Source organism: Corythoichthys intestinalis, chromosome 11, assembly GCF_030265065.1.
Source record: "Corythoichthys intestinalis isolate RoL2023-P3 chromosome 11, ASM3026506v1, whole genome shotgun sequence".
Classification (NCBI taxonomy): Eukaryota; Metazoa; Chordata; class Actinopteri; order Syngnathiformes; family Syngnathidae; genus Corythoichthys; species Corythoichthys intestinalis.
In genome coordinates, this window is record NC_080405.1 from 25677912 (window position 1) to 25698848 (window position 20937).

At 37.3% G+C, this 20937-nt stretch overlaps 1 protein-coding gene across 3 annotated transcripts in view; it reads left to right on the forward strand.

Annotated features, from left to right (window-relative positions):
- il1rapl2 (interleukin 1 receptor accessory protein-like 2) overlaps positions 1-20937 on the forward strand; it is a 409390-nt gene that overhangs the window by 340970 nt on the left and 47483 nt on the right. For all 3 annotated transcript variants that reach the window (XM_057850397.1, XM_057850395.1, XM_057850396.1), the window contains exon 7: positions 4289-4363. In XM_057850397.1, the coding sequence (XP_057706380.1) occupies positions 4289-4363 (75 nt within the window). The remainder of the gene's footprint in view (positions 1-4288; positions 4364-20937) is intronic.

The window sequence follows — 20937 nt, forward strand, 5'->3', positions numbered from 1 at the left end:
GCCATATAAACATCACATATAAGCACATATGTTAAGTTTGCGGTGTGGATTTGAAATTTCCTAGAATATTTCTGACACAGCTCAACCGCCATTTGTGCTTCCAAAAGAACAGGCATTGAAAACAATGTCAGTTTCTGTGTCAACTGTTTCTATGAAAGTTTCATGTATATTGCAAAATTAATGTAATTTTCTGTTTCGGAACAAATATTCTATTTGAAGTAGTCACTGCTAAACAGTGAAAATGGATAGTATACTCAAAAGGCAAGCGGACCAAAATTTATGGAAATGGGGATTTTTCTTTTTAATTGGAAAGAAATATTACATTAATTATTAAAATCCCCCCAAAAAGATTCCGGTAACAGATATAACAGGGGAATTGACTCATCACCACAGACTACATGACACACATTGTAGAACAAGACATGACCTACAGTATGACAGAGTGCATGAAAACAAACACAAAAAAACTTAATACAATCTGATGAGACAACTAGACAGAATTGATCGGACGACACAACAGGAGCCGGACTGATAAGACTGCTTTGTAAGAATGATATGGACAAAACAGTATCATCACATTTCAAAAGATTAACAACAACATAGCTCATGACAGGTGTTTGATTTAACATTCCCATGCTGCTTCTATCAATTTCTCCCAAACCCCAGGTTTCTTGTCTTGTCTTAGTGCAGAAAACATGGCATATCTGAATGTTTCATATCGTATTTCTTTTTTTTTTTTCTTCCCACTGTAACAGGGATACAAACTCCACTGCTTTTTAAATATATTACAGTGACAAGTTGATAACGTTTTTTTGTTTGCACATGAATTCTAAACCCAGCTTATCTGAGTGCACTAGCAATAAGTTTCAGGTCCCTTCCCAAATTCAAGCTAGCACAGGTCTTAAAGGTGTGTATCGAGTGAGGTTGACTAACCCTAGTTTCGTACAGCGCTAGCCAGTGTCCGTTATTCATTGTTGCACCAACTCTAGAGTTTATTGTACAGAACTCAGTTTCAACAGCAGAGTAAAGTACGATATCCGATTTATGTTTGCTAAATAGTGCATAATGGCATAATGTTTTTGTAAATCTTGTCTCAGTTAGGCTTGTGTTTCTCTGAAGGGCATATTTTACTGATGCTGACAGTCTCATTAGATGTGTTTTGTGAACTAAAAGGCCCCCAAATAACTTGGATGTACATTGGAGGCCAATTCACACTGACACAAGTGCAATGAGTGCATTGTATGCACAGTCTAATAGTTCTTTTCAGATGCTAAGGAAATGTTTTGAAAGAAAAGCTAAAAATCAAAGTGTGGTGTGTGAGTGGATACGAAAAATGCAACAACACAACTCAGAGCAATTATCCATCTGAATGAAAACTATAGTTTTCAAAGCAGAACGCTGAGTGTAAATCTTTCTGGTCCTGACTCGTACTTAAAGTTTGACGTAAAGAATATATAAAGTGTAATATAACAAGCTTTTAAAAAGATGGTACATTTGGTTTCACTTAAGTCAAGCAGCAGGTCTCAAAGAAGTGTTAATTTCATCTGCAGTGCAAAAACATATGCCACAGAGCATGAACAATTTGCATCTTGCTGGGAAGCTTGGTTCGGGAATCTGAATATCGTTTCAAATTTAATTAACACCCTTTGTCGGCTTTTTTTTAATGATTTCTGTACTGAGACTTGAAAAATGAAGCATGGAAGCCAGCTTACATGGTGAAACTAAGGAAGTCTGTTTGAGGTGGCAAATACAACACAAGATTGTTTGTTATGGTCTTCTTGAAACATCTGGTGTTGTCTTCAGTCAGGTAAAAGTAACTTTCATTGCTCTAAAACTGCCAGGCACTAGCATATGTTCTTAACGGAGGACACACGTACAAGTACAGACATATATGCAGTATGATTTTTTTTTTTTTTTTTTCAATGAAAAAAAAGCACATTTCTATTTTGCAATGACTGCTGTAAAAGCTATTAAAGCAGACTGGTGATTATTGCTCTGTCTGACCTTATGTTCTGAACTGCTCTGCACTGCCTGCTTGGAAAAGGTCAACCTTGATTTGACAAGAAAAGTCCTTATGAAGTAGAACTCCTCTGAGACATTACTATCCTGGTCTTAGTAATTAACTGGGCTGGTCAATAGACACAATTAGGGAGTAGATCACATGAGGGTCCAGAGTTATAAAGAGGAATAAATACTATATAATTTTTCAAATCTTGATTTCGACCTCTCAACAGTAGTTATTAACAAAAATTCCGTATTCTTCCATGAAAGACTGATTGTATGTTTGTTTAATCAAACTGTATTTGCAAACATCTGCCTTTACTTTGAACAAGAGTGCACAATTTTGCTTCTTCTGACGTCTGACCAAATGGTTGACTCAGTCATAATCAATATATTTGTGTGTGTTCTGCACTGCCAAGTTGAAGCGATACTGTTTTCTAATAATGGATTTAATCGGGAAAAATATGACTGATTTTATTAATTCTTAAATTGATTATCCGTTGCAGACCAAGTATTGTACAGTGGTGTGAAAAAGTATCTGAATCTTTTGGAATTGCTTACATTTCTGCATAAAATCACCATCAAATAAGATCTGATTTTTGACAAAATCACACAGATGTAAAAACAGTGTCTATTTTAGCTAAAACCACCCAAACATTTAAAATTTTTCATATTTTAATGAGGATAGCATTCAAACAATGACAGAAGGGGAGAAAATAAGTGAACCCTCTGCCTAAGGAAAGGCAAATTAAATTAAAGAGCAATTGAAACCAATTTTTACCAAATAATGTAAGTCAGGTGTGTGCCCAATCACTGATAAGTGGTTTAAAGCTGCCCTGCCCACTATAAAAAACACGCCTGGTAAGACTTGTCTTGATGAGAAGCATTGTCTGATGTGCATCATTGCTCGGTCAAAAGAGTTTTCTGAAGACCTGCGATCAAGGTTTGTTGATTTGTATAAAGCTGGGAAAGGATACAAAACATCTAAAAGTCTGGATGTTCATCAGTCGACAGTCAGAGAAGTTGTCTACAAATGGAGAGAGTTTGGTCTGTTGCTTCTCTCCTATGGAGTGGCCGTCCACCAAAGATGATGTCAAGAGTTTAGCGAAGAATACTCAGAGACGTAAAAAAAAGAACCCTAAAGTGTTTGCAAAAGATTCACAGAAATCACTGGCACAGTCCAATATCTCACACATCAACAATACGTATAACTATGGCCAAGAATGGTTTTCATGGGAGGACTCCACGGAGGAAGCCACTGCTGTCTAAGAAAATACATTGTTGGTCGTTTAATGTTTGCAAAAAGGCACTTGGACACTCCACAGAGATTTTGGCAAAATATTTTGTGGACTGATAAAAACCAAAGTTGAATTGTTTGGGAATAACACACAATGTCATATGTGGAGGAAAAATGGAACAGCTCACTTACATTAACACCTCCTCCCCACCGTGAAGCATGGTGGAGGGAGCATCATGATTTGGGGCTGTTTTGCTACCTCAGGGCCTGGACAACAATCGTTAATGGAAGAATGACTTCAAAAGTTTATCAAGATGTTTTGCAGGAAAACTTGAGGCCTTCAGTCAGACAGTTGAAGCTAAAAAGAGGATGGATGCTGCAACAAGACAATGGTCCCAAACACAGAAGTAAATCAACTCCAGAATGGTTTTAGAAGAACAAAATACGCATTCTGGAGTGGCTAAGTCAAAGTCCAGACTTGAACCTGATCGAGATGCTGTGGAATGACCTAAAGACAGGGATTCATGCCAGACATCCCAGGAATCTGACTGAACTACAGCAGATTTGTAGAGAAGAATGGGCCAAGATTAGTCCTGATCAATGTGCCAGACTGATCTGCAGCTATAGGAAGCGTCTGCTTGAAGTTATTAATGACAAATGGGGGGGGGGGGGGGGGGGGGGGGGGGGGCTGGGGGACAAAATATTAAATCTGATGGTTCACTTAATTATTTTTCCCCCTTCTGTCATTGTTTGCATACGATCCTCATTGAAATATGAAAACCTACAAACGTTTGGGTGGTTTTAGTTAAAGCAAACACTGTTTTTTTTATCTGTGTGATTTTGACAAAGATCAGAGCACATTGGATGGTAATTTGATACAGAAATGTAAGAAATTCCAAAAAGTTCGGATACTTTTTCATACCACTGTATAATCTATTTTTACACAATTATGTGAAAAATCAATAGGATATTTGATAAGCCCCAGCCTTAATCATGTTGGATTTATGATCTTAAAATGCTCACACACTCATAATCCCTGCTTTCCTGCAGCTCTCCAGACCACCCAGCCACCTAAAGTCCTATTCCCTCCAGAGAGACAAGATACAGTGATAGAGATCACACCCGGTAAGTACCAACTCCTCTATACTTAAACCTGCTTTGCATTACACTGTACACTTCTTCAATAAGTTAAGTATGTGCAAGTTCTTTTTCATCCATGATGATTTATAGAAGGGCAGCATGTCTGCCTCACAGTTCCAAGATTTTTGGTTCAACTTCCGGCTTTGGCCTCCCTGTGTGGAGTTTGTATGTTCTCCCCATGCCTGCATGGGTTTTCTCCGTGCACTCAGGCTTCCTCCCGTATCCTAAACATATGAATGGTAGGCTGATTGAGCACTCCAAATTGTCCGTAGGTGTGCGTGTGTGTGAATGGTTGTTTGTCTATGGTTGCCCTGCAACTGTCTGGCAATCAGCTCAGGGTGTACCTTGCCTCCTGCCGGTTGTTTGCTGGGATTGGCTCCAACACCCCCATGACTCTTGTGAGGATAAGCAGTTCAGAAAATTAATGAATGAATGAATAATTTATAGAACCGATTTATTCTTTTGGTTATTTCTTCTTAAAACCCTTCAAATTCATGGGACGTGACCATGCTTCCGGTGTGCATGTCATCTTTGAAACATCGTCATATTATAATTGCGTCACTCACATGCCGGTGGGTTGTCTTGTTTGAAAGTGCGGAAGTTAAGGTTCACTCTCGTTTTTACTTGAAGTCATTTGACCGAGTAAAACGGGAAATAATGTCATTTGAGTTTTACAGTTTTATTGCCCTCATAAATAAACATTAAAACGCTGCATGGACCACGTGTTTATCGCCATATTTCCATCATTTCTTGTCCTATACAAAACCGAAAGCACCACAAAAAACTACGTATCCCAGGAGCCATTGTGAGGTCACGAAGGATGGACGTAATGTTTTCATTTTTAATAAATTGCCGAGTGAGGAGTCACCTAAGGAGAGGTAGGCGAGGTAGCGAGTGAGGGCCGGTTGGATTGAGCGAGTGATTTTAAAACGTGTGGAATGAATCAAAAACTAAATTTAGTGTAAGCTAATGCATTATTTCATAGACTCGAGAAAGAGGATGGACCAGATTTGTCATAGTTTTCTTCGGACGACTCGGCGAGTTAAGAGTGACAGGCTGACAGCAGTGTTGTGTGACATAGTGTATGACATAGCCCTTTGTCTAAGTCGTCGCCTTCGTCAGAGAGTCACTAGTGTTGGTGTGACGCATTTTTATCAGCTGATGGATGAAGGTGTGACTTACCTGTCAGATTGACAGGCGAGTCCCACCCTCTGCTGACCATTCACTCTTCCAGGATGCTGGTCCAGGTTGTAGAGCGCATGTACGCCCCGCTCGTGCCCCGCTTGTGGATCTCAATGGCCTCCCATTTGACTAATCTATAAGTGTAGGCAAAATTAACTTTACTAGCCCTTTGTCTTGTTCAGATAGAAACTGATTGGCATGCCTGAATATATTGAACTGAACTAGTTTATTGTCAATATTTTTGATAGATGTTATATTCGTTTTTTCCCGACTTTGTCTTTTCGATTTGTATTTACTAGTAGATGTGTGTGTTCGAGAAGCTTGATTGTATGTATATACTTTGATAAGGTGGTGGGTGCAATGCCTAACCTCACAGAGATATCCTCCAACCCTTTTTGGGTTAGATGAGATTATATTATTATTATTATTATTATTATTATATTATTAGGGCTGTCAAAATTATCGCGTTAACGGGTGTTAATTAATTTGTTTAATTAATCACGTTAAAATATTTGAATCAATTAACGCAGATGCCCCGCTCAGACAGATTTAAATGACGGTACAGTGAAACGCTCACGTGTTAATTGTGTTTTATGGAGTTTTGCCACCCTCTGCTGGCGCTTGGGTGCGACTAATTTTATAGGCTTCAGCACCCATGACCATTGTGTAAGTAATTATTGACATCAACAATGGCGGGCTACTAGTTTATTTTTTGATTGAAAATTTTACAAATTTCAATAAAACGAAAACATTAAGAGGGGTTTTAATATAAAATTTCTATAAATTGTACTAACATTTTCTTTTAAGAACTACAAGTCTTTCTATCCATGGATCGCTTTAACAGAATGTTAATAATGTTAATGCCATCTTGTTGATGTATTGTTATAATAAACAAATACAGTCCTTATGAACCGTATGTTGAATGTATAGATCCATCTTGTGTCTTATTTGACCATTCCAACAATAATTTACAGAAAAATATGGCATATTTTATAGATGGTTTGAATTGCGATTAATTGCGATTAATTACGATTAATTAATTTTTAAGCAGTAATTAACTCGATTAAAAATTTTAATCGTTTGACAACCCTAATATATATATATATATATATATATATATATATATATATATATATATATATACATGGCGGAAAACACAAACAAGACTGAAAAAGCCGTTTCTGCTCTTGCACTCCTCTGTAAAAGAAACTGATGTATTTTAAGCCAAAACAACTGTTGTGTTTGATAGAACAATATGTCCATATGCTGCAATTGCAGATTCATGGAACACCAAGCCCCCAAACTATTTTTAATTTGTCCGTTTTACCCTGTAAACCCCCAATTACAGAGATCGCGCAACTGCTTTTGTTTCAACCCAGCCATTAAACGAAGGTAATTCATTATATTTATTATTCAAAATGTCATTTTTAGCTTAGAATCATTAATTGATGTCTAATATTTTGTTTAGAAAAAAAACAACAACAACTTTAAAAAAAAATTATTCACTCACATATTTTAAACTTTTAAACAAATTACGTCACAATGAAAAAAATGGTGTCCGTAAAAAAGTCACGGATATTCACAATTGTCGCTTAATTGTTTTTTTTTTGTTGTTGTTGTTACTGTCGTATTTTCCCCAATATTTTAGATGATAAATAATTGATCCAAACAAAGAAAAATTGAAAAAAAACTTTTAAAAGGGTAAATATATGAAAAAGAAAATGTCGACCACTCCTTGATGTCTGCGATTTCTGCATAGCGACCCTTGTTATATCACCATGTTTCACCCATACAATCCCCCAAAAAATCCAGCTGTGGCCACTCACAGCTGTGTCTTGACACTCAGTGATACATGCTACATGGAGTTTTTGGATCGAAACAAGGTAAGTATGCGATAATTTAAAAAAAATAATAATAATTAAATACCCTGCTTTTCAAAATTTTTCTTCCCCCAGAAAATTGAGATTTTAAGCTTTCCAATGATGTATCACACATGTATATATGACAATTTTGAAAGTTGGCCAAATTGGGGGTCTCAGAGTGGAACTTCAAGTCACCTGAGTTTTTTCCGCCATATAGATATTGTTTTTTCAACTATTTTGTACTGCTGGTCTACTGTATATAACCGGTTTTGACCATTGTATGTGTAAAGGCCAAAAACTCCTATGACCATACCTGATGTTTTTGTTGAATTATCAAATATAAAAATATTCAGTCTCATTTTTTTCTGTTGAATGTTTATCCTAATGAGTCGAATAAATATTATCAGGTTTCAAAACCTGTACGTCGAGCATGTTTGGTTGTCAATAGGACATCAATATCACAAATTTTGACAAAAATTTTGGGGAATTTTTTTTGTCTTTTTGGGTTCAAAATGTTGATTATAATTGGTCAGTGGAGAAAACAACAGTTTGGACATGAAGATTATGGTGTCCTGAAAAATGGGACTCAACCAGACTATTGTCAACAATTTTATCTTTGAAATACTGTCTAAAGTCAATATCAAAGGCATGTAAAATTGGACAAAATAGGCCAGGATCTTTAAGGGTTAAGATGTCTGTTTTTCATACTTCGACAGTATAATCATATTAATCTTTCCATACATGTCTCACATTCATCAATACTTCTTGAAAAGTGTGATTTATAAAAAGAGTGCGGTGAAGAAATAGTTTACATTTTTTACTTTTTTTTTTTTTTTTTAACTGCAAATTCAAATTTGTAATACTATGATTATGAGTATAAAATAAAATTGCTGAATTCCAGCCATTCTTTTTGTTGGGAAGATTACATGAAATAACAGGCAATTTAAGGAAAGAAATGTAAGGTAGGTAATTATAGTGGAAAAAAGACGGACAGGGTCTCATTATGTCTGTTTCAGACTTGCTTGTGTTCTAAATTGTACAGTGCCTGTTTTGCTGCAGCACTGGATGACTGAGTGCACGTTCACATGCCCACATGCGCGCAAGTCCTGCTGTGCAGCGGTATCTGCAAAAATGTTACCACTGTAGGCAGAAAGGTGTTTGGGTGCATGTACTGATATGGCTCTTTGTGTGTTTCGATTAATTCCAAAGTCATGTAGTTTCAAATAGGCCTCAAGGAGCCTTGTACACTGTTTGCACATTCTAATGGGAACCGCACACAACCTATAGCAATATTGTAAACACAATTGTGTAGACTGTAAATGCAGACTTGATGCTGTGAAGCTTGCATACCCACACTTATTTTTAAATATCTTGTTTTAGCTTCTGATAGATTTACATCACTGAGTTCCAATCACATCTGTTATTCACGCACGTCATTCACTTTTTTTTCAATTGCTCACACTTTCCCTTCATTTAGGTTGTTCCTCTGTTTTGTTTTTTTTTTGCTCCACCTCTCATATTGGCACCTTTACTGCCCTCCATCATGCCATAATTCTGTGGGTAATCAACACAATTCCTTTCACTCATTATTATTTGACTAATGTGGGCTAGAGGCAGATTAAATATGTAATTAAAGATTGATTTAAGATATGAGGACACTGATTTTTCATTGAATCAAGGTAGCTTGAGGTGTTAGAGGGATATAGTCCAATACAAAAGCAAAAACACAATCTATTTGCAGCTTAAAGAGGTTTTGAAGCTTTTTTTTTTTTTTTTTTTTTTTTAAGATATTTCCTCAATTTTCATGATCTGCTTACAAAATGCAATATTTGAAGTAACGGTTTGTGGGGTCGGACTTGTGTCTTTTGAAAATATTAAACCACTTTGCACTTACTGCATCTAGAGGGCATCATATCGCATTTTGCTTTCAATAGAGTTCTTATAAATAGTTCAAATATAATGGATTAAAACTGTTATGTCTAATTGCTAATCAGATGTCTTCAGCAGATTTGTCAGAAATGTAATCTGTCCTTCATCAGGCACCACTTTGTGTAATTTTAACATGGTAACTCCAATACAAAAGTACTTTTTTTCATGGTTTGGGTAGACAGTGTTGACAGTAAACCACCAAAAAAACATGTCCTACTTGAATTTGATGGAGCAGCATGTAGGTATCAATATTTGATGCAGGTATGTCTGTGATAGACTCTCTGAGACGATATAGTAATTATGATATTCACATTCTTTTGTCTCATCAAATATTCATGAGATCGGCTTGCGTAAATTAAAACAGTCTGCCAAAAGGTCCAGTGGGTAATTTTGGAGATTTTGTTCCCCATACATGGTAAACATGTTCAATGAATATTAATGGCGTGTAGACCAAATTCTATGAATTAGCAACAACAGTTTTTCGAATACATGCTACATCTGGCAAGTGTGCCAGTTGCTGGCAGGCAAAGTTCCTATTTATTTTCGTTTTTCATGTGTGTTTGGTGTCAGGAAGGTTGAGAACAGATTATTCTCCCGGCTACACAATAAGCACTTTATTTTTTCGGGGTCACTTAAGCCTATTTCTCAAGTAATGTCTGTTGCTACTCCCTCAGGACAAATTCCTCTCCATCCTTACCCTCATTCCATGAAGTATATTGAAGAGGAAAATAACACACATTCACACATACAGAAGTGTAAAAGGTACCAGTGAGAGTTTGGCTGTAAAAAGCGGGTGAAGATAAGGTGGCATATTTTCTGCCCCCCACCCCCATCCCTGTCTGTCTCGGTCTTACCCCCAAAGCATTTATCTCAGTGTGGCTGTCGCCTTCTGTCCCTGTGAGGTATCTGCTTCTATCGTGCTTTTTCCATCTGTCTGTCTTCCATCTAGTACTGCCTCTATCTCAAACAGTTCTACTGTCTTCCTTTCAGCTCATTCTATCTCCTCATTCACATCGTTTAAAATGGTTATGTGCCTTGTCAGTATCCCCTTTCAGATTTCAGAGAGAGAAGTTGGAGTGGTATGCCCTAGACTCTTCCACGTTGAATTTTCAAGGCCTACATTTGAGATATTGCATTATTTTAGTTTTTGTCAACCATTTATAAGCCTCTTGTGCATGTTCAAACATTAGCTGCATTTCCATTACCTCTAGTAATTCGCAAAATTGTAATTTTGCAATGAAAAAGCGGAAATGGAAAAGCCTGTCCTTTGAAAGAACACTCAAATATCGCAAAAGAAGTGCTTAAGCTTTCAGGTTTTCAGACATTTTGATCTTTACTCATTCGCTGCCAGATCGTTATTAGCCCTACAAGTCAAAATGGATGACCCGTATATTGCCGTTAATGGCAACCAGTGAGATAGCACAGTCACATCCTTGTCTTTCCTGTCCTCTCGCATGAATGTAAATCACAGTCAATGGCAGGGATTGAGTCAAAATATATTGCAAGAGCACAATGCAAACATCCTTTTTTTTTTTTTTTAATTTAAATTACCGTATTGGCCCGAATATAAGACGGCCCTGATTATAACACGACCCCCTCTTTTTCAAGACTCAAGTTTGAAAAAAGACTTTTTGAACACCAAATTAATTTTTATACAGAAAATAATTACAGTACATCTGAAACAAATGGTTATAACAATATATTTTAGAGAAAAAGCATGATATTCTGCCTCATTCAAATCTTAATATCTGAACATTTAAATATGTACACTAAAGTGCAATCACATTCGTAAATGAATGGCTTCTGGTTTTTGAAATGTAAATAAACCAATCTATTGTGATAAAACAACAAAATTGCAATAACTGCATTAACCATCAAAGTGAAGTCTAACTGTAGTCTTGAAACAAATCTGAATAAGGAAAAACATTGCAATAAAATAATGAAAACTGGTTAAACTTGAGAGTAGCTGAGATCTATCATGACAGAACATCGCTTCAATGAGATCTGGCACCATCTAGCGTGAATGGGATTTAACGTCTAGACCGCGAATATAAGACAACCCCCACTTTTTCAGTCTTATTTCAATGCAAAAAACACCATCTGCGTCACCAGTAGGTAGATGGCGAGATAGTGTAAAGCGCTTTGAGCGCCTTGAAAGGTGGAAAAGCGCTATATAAGTATAACACCATTTAACACCAGCTTATATTCAGGCAATACGTTTTTTTTTTTTTTTTTTTTTTTTTAATTTATATGCTACAGGACATTATGTACCAAGTGACATAATTACTTCGTCACACGCAAAAGCTTTGGGTGTCCATCTTTCTTCAGTAAAATTTAGCAATTTTACGAGAAATACGATACGAAGTACGAGAGATACAAGCCTTTTTCAAACAACAGCCTCAATTGGAAACATGCTTAAGTTTGGAAATTTTAAAAATCTCGTATTATGTAAAAAAAAAAAATTACAATGGAAATGAAGCTATTGTTAATGTCATGAAATCAATTTAAGAAAATAAGTGTTATGAAATGATGCATATTATGGTAAATTTACCCCATTGCCTTGTTGATTGTTTTTATTTTAGCCAAGTTTTTATGCACAATGCACTGAATCTGAGCGATGTAAGATTCATAGCTTTTAAATGGAAGAATTGTGTGATTTTACTGTGTTTTAAAACAAATCATATGCACTGTGGCATTCTAAATGTCAAGTGGAGACATCCACAGTCTGCATCTTCTCCTAAATCAAAACATACAAATGGAAGAAAACACTTAAGAAAGTATAATACATCACAAGAAACAGGATTTGTCTTGGTAGAGCGATAGAAGGAGTTTGACAGACAAAGAGCGCAAGAGAAAAGAGGGTCACGAAATGCTGTTTCCAACGAATGAGTCATGTTTCATGGCTTTCTCTATCATTAAAGTGTGCCACGAAAATGGCATGCTCTTTCATTTCATTTCTCATACCGTAATCTGGTATTTTGGATAGTGTTGGTGCATGAAAGATGGAAAAGGCCCAGAGATGTATCGGATGGTAAAATCAGTGTTTACCTTCACCTTAACTGCACTGCTATGCGCACAAAGTATGAGCACTTGCAATTGTAGTCCACATCAAACGTATCTATTACATGTTTCAGTAGTTAATTCATAACAATTATTTTGTAATTTGAGTATAAACCCAAAAAAGCGACTGTGAATCATGCAATGATTTTCTTTTCGAAATACTTTTCAGAATCTGTCGAAGTGTCGAAACTATCACCTGAAGGAGCACTTGTTAGTCGGTCCACTCTGATTCAGTATTTATATCAATGTCCAATTTGTTGTCTCACCTCTCATTCATTTGTTTCACAAGTCGTGACTTTTTCTGGAGGATAACAATCCTGAAATCAGAATCAAGATTTTTATTTGGCAGGAATTCCCTTTAAAATTTTATTTTACCAGGGTGTGCAAGTGTGGGGGTGCGTGTGTGTATGTGGTGGTGGGGGGGGGGGGTATTTTTGTGTCTGCGAGAGAATAATGAATTGAGTGTGAGTGAGGCAGTGTGAGGTTGGCTATCTGCCATACAGCCCCAACAACACCTAGAGCAACTGCACAGGCTTGACATATGTTGCGAATCTGCATGTCAGTAGTTATTATGTCATAAAACTGCTTGTTCTCCTGTTTTTCTCTTGTTTAACAAAAGTCTTCCACATCTTTGTGATTTGAATGCTTGATGAACTTTAATGACATTAATCTGTCTGAGAGTTACTGTGAATGAAGAAAATACAGTACAACCAATCAGTTGTCTTAGCTACAAGTTATACCGTGTAGAAAGTTAGAAGTTATTTTGGACAAACTATAGATTGAGTCATGTATTGATCTACGAATAGGTCATATTTTACATGTAAGGGCTTACTTTAAAAGGCATTTGGCAGAGGCTGTATAGCACAGTCTATGGGGACATAGTTTTGGAACAGGAGAGGTTTTAATGCAGCAACAGCCAAAAATATGTACTAGTCCTAAAAATATTAGCATATTGTGATAAAGTTCAATATTTTCTGTAATGTACTGATAAACATTAGAGTTTCATATATTTTAGATTCATTACACACAACTGAAGTAGTTCAAGCCTTTTATTGTTTTAATATTTATGATTTTGACAAAAAAGTCAAGAAAAACCAAAAATCCCTATCTAAAAAAATTTGCATATTTCATCCGACCAATGCAAAAAAGTGTTTTTTGTCTTTATGACTAACTTTATGACTGCTACATTGTGGCGTGGCATGGAGGCAATCAACCTGTGGCACTGCTGAAGTGTTATGGACGCCCAGGATGCTTCGATAGCGGCCTTAAGCTCATCCACAGTGTTGGGTTTGGTGTCTCTCAACTTCCTCTTCACAATATCCTGCAGATTCTCTATGGGGCTCAGGTCAGGAGAGTTGGTAAATGGTAAATGGTGTTATACTTATATAGCGCTTTTCCACCTTTCAAGGCGCTCAAAGCGCTTTACACTATCTCACTATTCACCTACTGGTGACGCAGCACCAGGAGCAACATGGGGTTCAGTATCTTGCTCAAGGATACTTAGGCGAGTTCATCAGGGCGAAGAATCGAACCCACAACCTCTGGGTTGGGGGACAACTACTCTACCACTGAGCCACGCCACCCCAGGCCAATTGAGTCCAGTAATGCAATGGTCAGTAAACCATTGACCAGTGGTTTTGGCACTGTAAGCAGGTGCCAGGTCATGCTGAAAAATGAAATATTCATCTCCATAAAGCTTTTCAGCAGATGGAACCATGAAGAGCTCCAAAATCTCCTGATAGCTAGCTGCATTGACCCTGCCCTTGATAAAACACAGTAGACCAACACCAGCAGCTGACATGGCACCCCAGACCATCAGTGACTGTGGGTACTTGACACTAGACTTCAGGCATGTTGGCATTTCCTTCTCCCCAGTCTTCCTCCAAACTCTGGCACCTTGATTTCCGAATGACATGCAAAATTTGCTTTCATCTGAAAAAAGTACTTTTGACCACTGAGTAACAGTCCAGTGCTGCTTCTCTGTAGCCCAGGTTAGGCGATTCTGCCGCTGTTTCAGGTTCAAAAGTGGCTTGACCTGGGAATTGCGGCACCTGTAGCCCATTTCCAGCACACACCTGTGCACAGTGACTCTGGATGTTTCTACTCCAGACTCAGTCCACTGTATCTGCAGGTCCCCCAAGGTCTGGAATCGGCCCTTCCCCACAATTTTTCTCAAGGTGCGGTCACCTCTTCTGGTTGTGCAGCATTTCCTCCCACACTTTTTCCTTCCCACAGACTTCCCACTGAGGTGCCTTGATAATGCACTCTGGGAACAGCCTATTCGCTCAGAAATTTCTTCGTGTCTTAGCCTTTTGCTTGAGGGTGTCAATGATGGCCTTCTGGACAGCAGTCAGGTCGGCAGTCTTGCCCATGATTGCGGTTTTGAGTAATGAACTAGGCTGGGAGTTTTTAAAAGCCTCAGGAATCTTTCGCAGGGGTTTTGAGTTAATTCGTTTATTCAGATGATTGGGTTAGTAGCTTCTATAGAGTACCTTTTCATAATATGCTAATTTTTTAAGATAGGGATTTTTGGGTTTTCTTGACTTTTTTTTTTCAAAATCATCAATACTAAAACAATAAAAGGCTTGAACTACTTCAGTTGTGTGTAATGACTCTAAAATATATGAAAGTCTAACGTTCATTAGTAGATTACAGAAAATAATGAGCTCACAATATGCAAATTTTTTGAGAAGGACCGTATATGTGAGGTAGGCCAATAAAAGCACTGTTTTGTTTCTTTTGCATCAAGACACAATTAAAAAAAAAAAAAAAAAAAAGTCAGTCCTTTAAGTACATAGTAAGCATATCATGTTCTGTTTTATTATGATAATAAGGGGGAATTATATATTGTTCTAAGAAATATCATTTTACAGTGGAAAACACTTGAAAGTTACAATAAAGCAAAACCCAGCTCTGGCTGCTCTTTCACTGTCAGTTTAGATTTTACAAAGCCCCTATGAATGGTCATTTAATTAACCTTGTCAAGCATATCGCCACTAATCTCCTTTCTAATTTCATCTGTTAATTTAAAACATTTCTTAACGAGGCCAGTCCCCGAGCCAATCAAATGTCTAGAATAGGTATGTAAGAGCAAGGAACTTTTTTAATTAGAGCTGTCGGGAAATTACCAAATATGGGCAAAGACGGAGATTTGATTGTCTTTCCTGAGAGAGCTATTAAGAATCACCTTGGGTTTTGAATATTTGTGCTCCCAAGACTAAAAAGGCAGGACGTCTATTGCAACTGATAAAATCGATGACAGACGGTACGATAGAATGATGTGGATGGAATAGTGAAATCTCATTTTCCTGCTTTCTGGCAGCTTCATTTCCTGTGAGAAAGAAATGTTTTAATATTTGCAGAAATCATTCTAAACCACATATTTATTAAATCCTATCACGCCAACAATACTGCACTGTCAATATTACTGGCTCTCTCAACAGCCTTTTTACAGCATGATAACTGCCTATACATATGAATCATGCAAAACGTATATACTGTATTGTGATATTCTATAACTACTTGTAGTTCTAACTTTTCATACTGTCAATATACAAAATCCCAATGTTCAAAGTGTTTCTAATTACTAATGTAATGAGTATAGAAATACCACAATAGTCTTGTAATTATTGTTTGATTAATATTCATTTCATTTATCGTTCTTTTATAGCTTTAGTGGTTTAAACTAGAATCTTTGACTACCCGCTGTTGGCCTGTCACTGAGTAGAAGAAATCACTTCACTTGTCAAGTTCAAACCTTGCATCCAGGCAAAAAGTTCAAGTGACAATCAGAAGGAGAGGGTATTGAAAAAAGTGACTAGGAGAGACATGTACAAAAACAGGACGATCACTCATAACTTAAATAGGACAACAACAACAACAAAAATGGGAAAAATATGTTCTTAAATCTTCAGAAAGGATTACCATTGACAATTCGGGAAGCTGCAGTTGGCTAAAATGATGCGATTTTAGAAAGGTGTCACTGCCGTGTACACAGAAAGGATTTAATACTGAAGCATTTGAGGATAAGAGAAAAAGAAAGGATTTAACATTAAATCATTTGTTGGAGGCAGGATGGAACTGGATGAAATGAGAACGTGTTGTCATGTGCTCCCATTGAGCCTGAGACCCAAACGTCAGCTTTTACCAAAACACATAGGCACACTTTTCAAACCACCAAATACATGAGACAGGTGTTGAATGTTTTAGATTGAAAAAGGGTGTGCTTTGTTTTGTATCACTGTGGTTGAATTTTTCATTACATTGACTGATGACAATGTGGCTGGGACCTTAAAGGGATCCACAGATAGAAAGACTTGTAGTTCTCAAAAGATAAACGTTATTATGCTATGCTATGCTATGCTATGCTATGCTATGATATGATATGATATGATATGATATGATATATGATATGATATGATATGATATGATATGATATGATATGATATGATATGATATGAAAACCCCATTTGATGTTTTCGTTTTTATAGAATTTGTAAAGTTTAACTAATAGGTTGCCATTGTTGTTGACGTCGCAGGGCAGTGACGTCACATGGTGACGCTGCTAGGCTCCCAGAGTATGACTCTAGCGACATAAAAATATCATCTGTTGAACCCTTTCAATTTGAACCCGAGAGGAACATTAATGAGCATGACAGCACTGTTGATATTTCACAAAACGAGCAGCAAACGCAAAATGAACAGGAAAGACTGGATGAGACGAGACGAGAGTAGGAAAAAAATGGTGTTCTGTCAAAATGTGCTACACCGGCAAAACGTCTACAAGAGGAGAATTTGACATCAACAGTACTACAGTGCGCTTTCAGCTTTTTTTTTTTTTTTTTTTTGCATACAGACAGAACATACTAAAGATAAACTAAACGTAGTAGTATAAAATAAGTGTGATTTCAATATGCTACGTTACTAATGTGGTCAACAGATCAACAATCTGCTTTAAAGAGCATACGACAGGAGAAAAAAACTCTTAAATAGCATTATTATGTGAATTAGAATCATATTTTGAGACGATTCGACTATATACAACAATTTAGCAAAGCGCAGATGACAAGAAATTAGTCTTTTAATCTGCCGGTTAGCCACGCCTACCGTTATAGGGTTCTAGCGTCCCCAACAGGTGGATGACGTCAGCGGGAGACTGGGCTCATCAGTTTTACTATACAGCCCATTGAGGGGGAATTATTCAGAACGAGGAAAACGCGACGAAGAGAGCCGCAAAATGTCATTGTTTCAGTCTCTCTACTCCAATATTTTTACAGGATATTCTTTTTATCCAAGTATTTTTCCCCAATAGCTATAAATGGCTTGAGAAGGACCAGTCAGCCAGTCGAGGGGGAACTATTCACAACGAGGAAACCGCGACGAAGAGAGCGGCAAAATGTCATTGTTTCTGTCTCTTTACTTCAATATTTTCACAGGATATTCTTTTTATACAAGTATTTTCCCCAATTGCTAAATAAATGGCATGGTCATGACAAATAACAGTCTTGTACTAAATGGAATATGAAATAATAAAAATGCACTTATCCAGGACGACATGGCAAAATTACTCCATAATGGTTAAAACTGTCGACTTCACCTTTACTGTCGCACCTCCCGAACGATATTTTATGACACCTAAATCGGACATATGTCATTTCCCTTCCCCGGTTTCGGAGAATGTAAACAAACCAAGAGGCGTGACAGCTAGCCGACATGCTAACCCGAACCGAGTGCTGTTTCAAAGTCTTCGAAGCGGAAAATCACACATAACTAGCCCGGATTATTTGACATGACGACTGGGTTGTCGATTGTCTTCGCGGATCGGCAAACCGCCCAGCAGAGAGCAGTTTACAGTTCGTTCCCGGGAGGAGGGCGGCTGCATTTGTGTGCAGCTAATGTGCATGAGGAGAGCTTTTTATATGCCTATCAATGATCAAACGTAAGTAGTCCTTTATTTAAAGAAAGTTTGTAGTGTTTACTTTGTAATCGCTGTATTCGTATTTGACATAATACAAAACAATGGTCCCACAGTAGGAGGGCTTGTTTTGGCCAATATCCACGGTGAATGGGAACCTTTTGAAACTCCAAAAAGGCGCACACGCCCCTCCCTCATAAAGCAAGATTTTTCTGCAGCAGTTTGGCTGGCGTGATGCAAAAAATAAACGTATTAATCCGCAAAATCAGCTGAATCCTTAGTCCTCATACACAACAGTACGGCTGTTTAGTGAAGAGGACGCCTTCACCCGTACACGTCAGAGCACCCTCCTCCTCAATGCAAGACCGAAGCCGGAAGTCACTCATTTTCTCGGGATTCAAAAAACTAAATAAATATAGCGATCGCTTCCACACGCATCCAAGCGGTCCATATCATTCAGGAGCATAAAATACCGCGTGTATTATGAAATAAACATGCTTTTTCGTGTAACATGCACTTTAAAGCTACCACAAGAAAATACAATGCTTAAATCTATAAGAAGGAAACACATGCAATGAAAAGGTAATGAAAAACTCATTAAAAACACAAATAGTAAGTACTCGCCGCTTTTAACCAATGAGTGAATGTATTGGACGTCTCGCCACGTAGAAGGAATTGCAGTAACACGGTAGTATTCGTCGAGTGACAGTTACAATCTACGTCATCACCCCAAGGGTCCATTGCACGCATAAAACATAGCGCCCACTGTAGGTCCTAAATATTATAAATTTTTGAATCAATGGCAATACTTTGTGTTTGTAATAACACATTTTAGTAAAAGAGAACAATTATTTGCTTATTAGAGCCTACAAGTCTTTAAGTCCAATGTTCCATTTAAAGTCAGATTTATACTCTTTTGGTTGGTTGAAATGGCTGCTGTTAAGTCAAGCTCAAATGGTGGCCAAAAAGGAGAGACACGAAAGTAGGGATCGTCCGAGATGGGTTTTTCAGTACCAATACCGATTATTAGTAGTTGAGGGGCCGATAACCGATTTTTAGAGCCGATATTTATTTGCAGTAAAAGTGCAAAAATTGTCGTTAAAAAAAAAGAATAATGCAAACACTAAAGTTAATTGAAATGCCTAAAGCATGTTTATTGAATCACACAAATAGAAAATAATAGCTTCAGAAGTGCCTGAATTTCCTCAAATCAGAAACATCTCTTCCAAAGTTGAATGAAAGGTTAACAAATAGCTGGTATACTTCAGCAAGATACTAAACCCCACGTTGCTCCTGGTGCTGCGTCACCAGTAGGTAGATCAGGATATAGTTTGAAGCGCTTTGAGGGCCTTAAAAAGGTGGTAAGGGGTAATACAAGTGTATACAGTGGGGTAAATAAGTTTTTAGTCAACCACTAATTGTGCAAGTTCTCCCAGACAGAATGTGGAGAAAAAAAAAACAGAAAATCACATTGTTTGATTATTAAAGAATTTATTTGCAAATCATGGTGGAGAATAAGTATTTGGTCAATACCAAAAGTTCATCTCAATACTTTGTTATGTACCCTTTGTTGGCAATAACGGAGCCCAAACTTTTTCTGTAACTCTTCACAAGCTTTTCACACACTGTTGCTGGTATTTTGCCGAAAAGGTGACAAAATCCGGAGATTAAAAAAAAAAAAAAAATGTAAAGCACGAAAAACGTACAGATTTTGAACGTACGGTGTACACATTCAAAAATCAGTGCTCATTTGAACCAATTACACTGAAACCGTACAAATTGACAGGTATGCAAGTGTAACTCCATTTACCATTACCATTTAACCAATCAGAAGACTAGTGCAGGAGACAGCAGGCAGGGGGGAGAGGCACGGCTGCATCTGAGCCGAAGTAACCCACTTTTAAATTGATTTTTTTCATATCGGCCGGTCGGATTTAAAAAAGCCCGATACCGATATACGTCAGATTTCTGAATATCAGTTTATCTCTAGACAAAAGACAATTGCATATTCCGGGTGAATAACAGGCAACATGAGTTGACCGTGTTCTTGCCCATGTTTTGGCAATGAGGGAAGCAGAAATGGAGCAAGTGCAGAAAAACCAAGGCAGATTGATTGTATTAGAGACATCAACATGTTAATGTTTTTTTTGGTTGTTTTCATCAGATGCATGTTTACAGAATGATTATACAGTGCTGTACACATAAAAGTGTTCCATTAAATTGTAGTATGCAGGGTTTTTCAAAAGGAATGTAGATTTTACTGTGCATTGCTTCAGTTTTCAAGGAAGGAGTTGTCATGGAATAAATGAGCAAAGAGGAGCTGTTTTGCCTGTCAAATTTCTTTTTCTTGTGGGGATACATGAAATATCGAGTTTATGTTCCATCACTACTCAATAACATAGATCACCATGCGTTCAACTCATCATTGATTATTATACACTAATACACTCCGGGAGGTGTTTGATTATCGCATGGATGTTGTCCATACTGCAGATGTTGGCCACATTGAAGACTTGTAAAACAAAAAGTAAAAGTTGTGATTATAACTTGACCTGGCTGGAGTTGTCTACTCTTATTAATATTGAAAATGCAAGGTCAATTCCTTTGTCTTA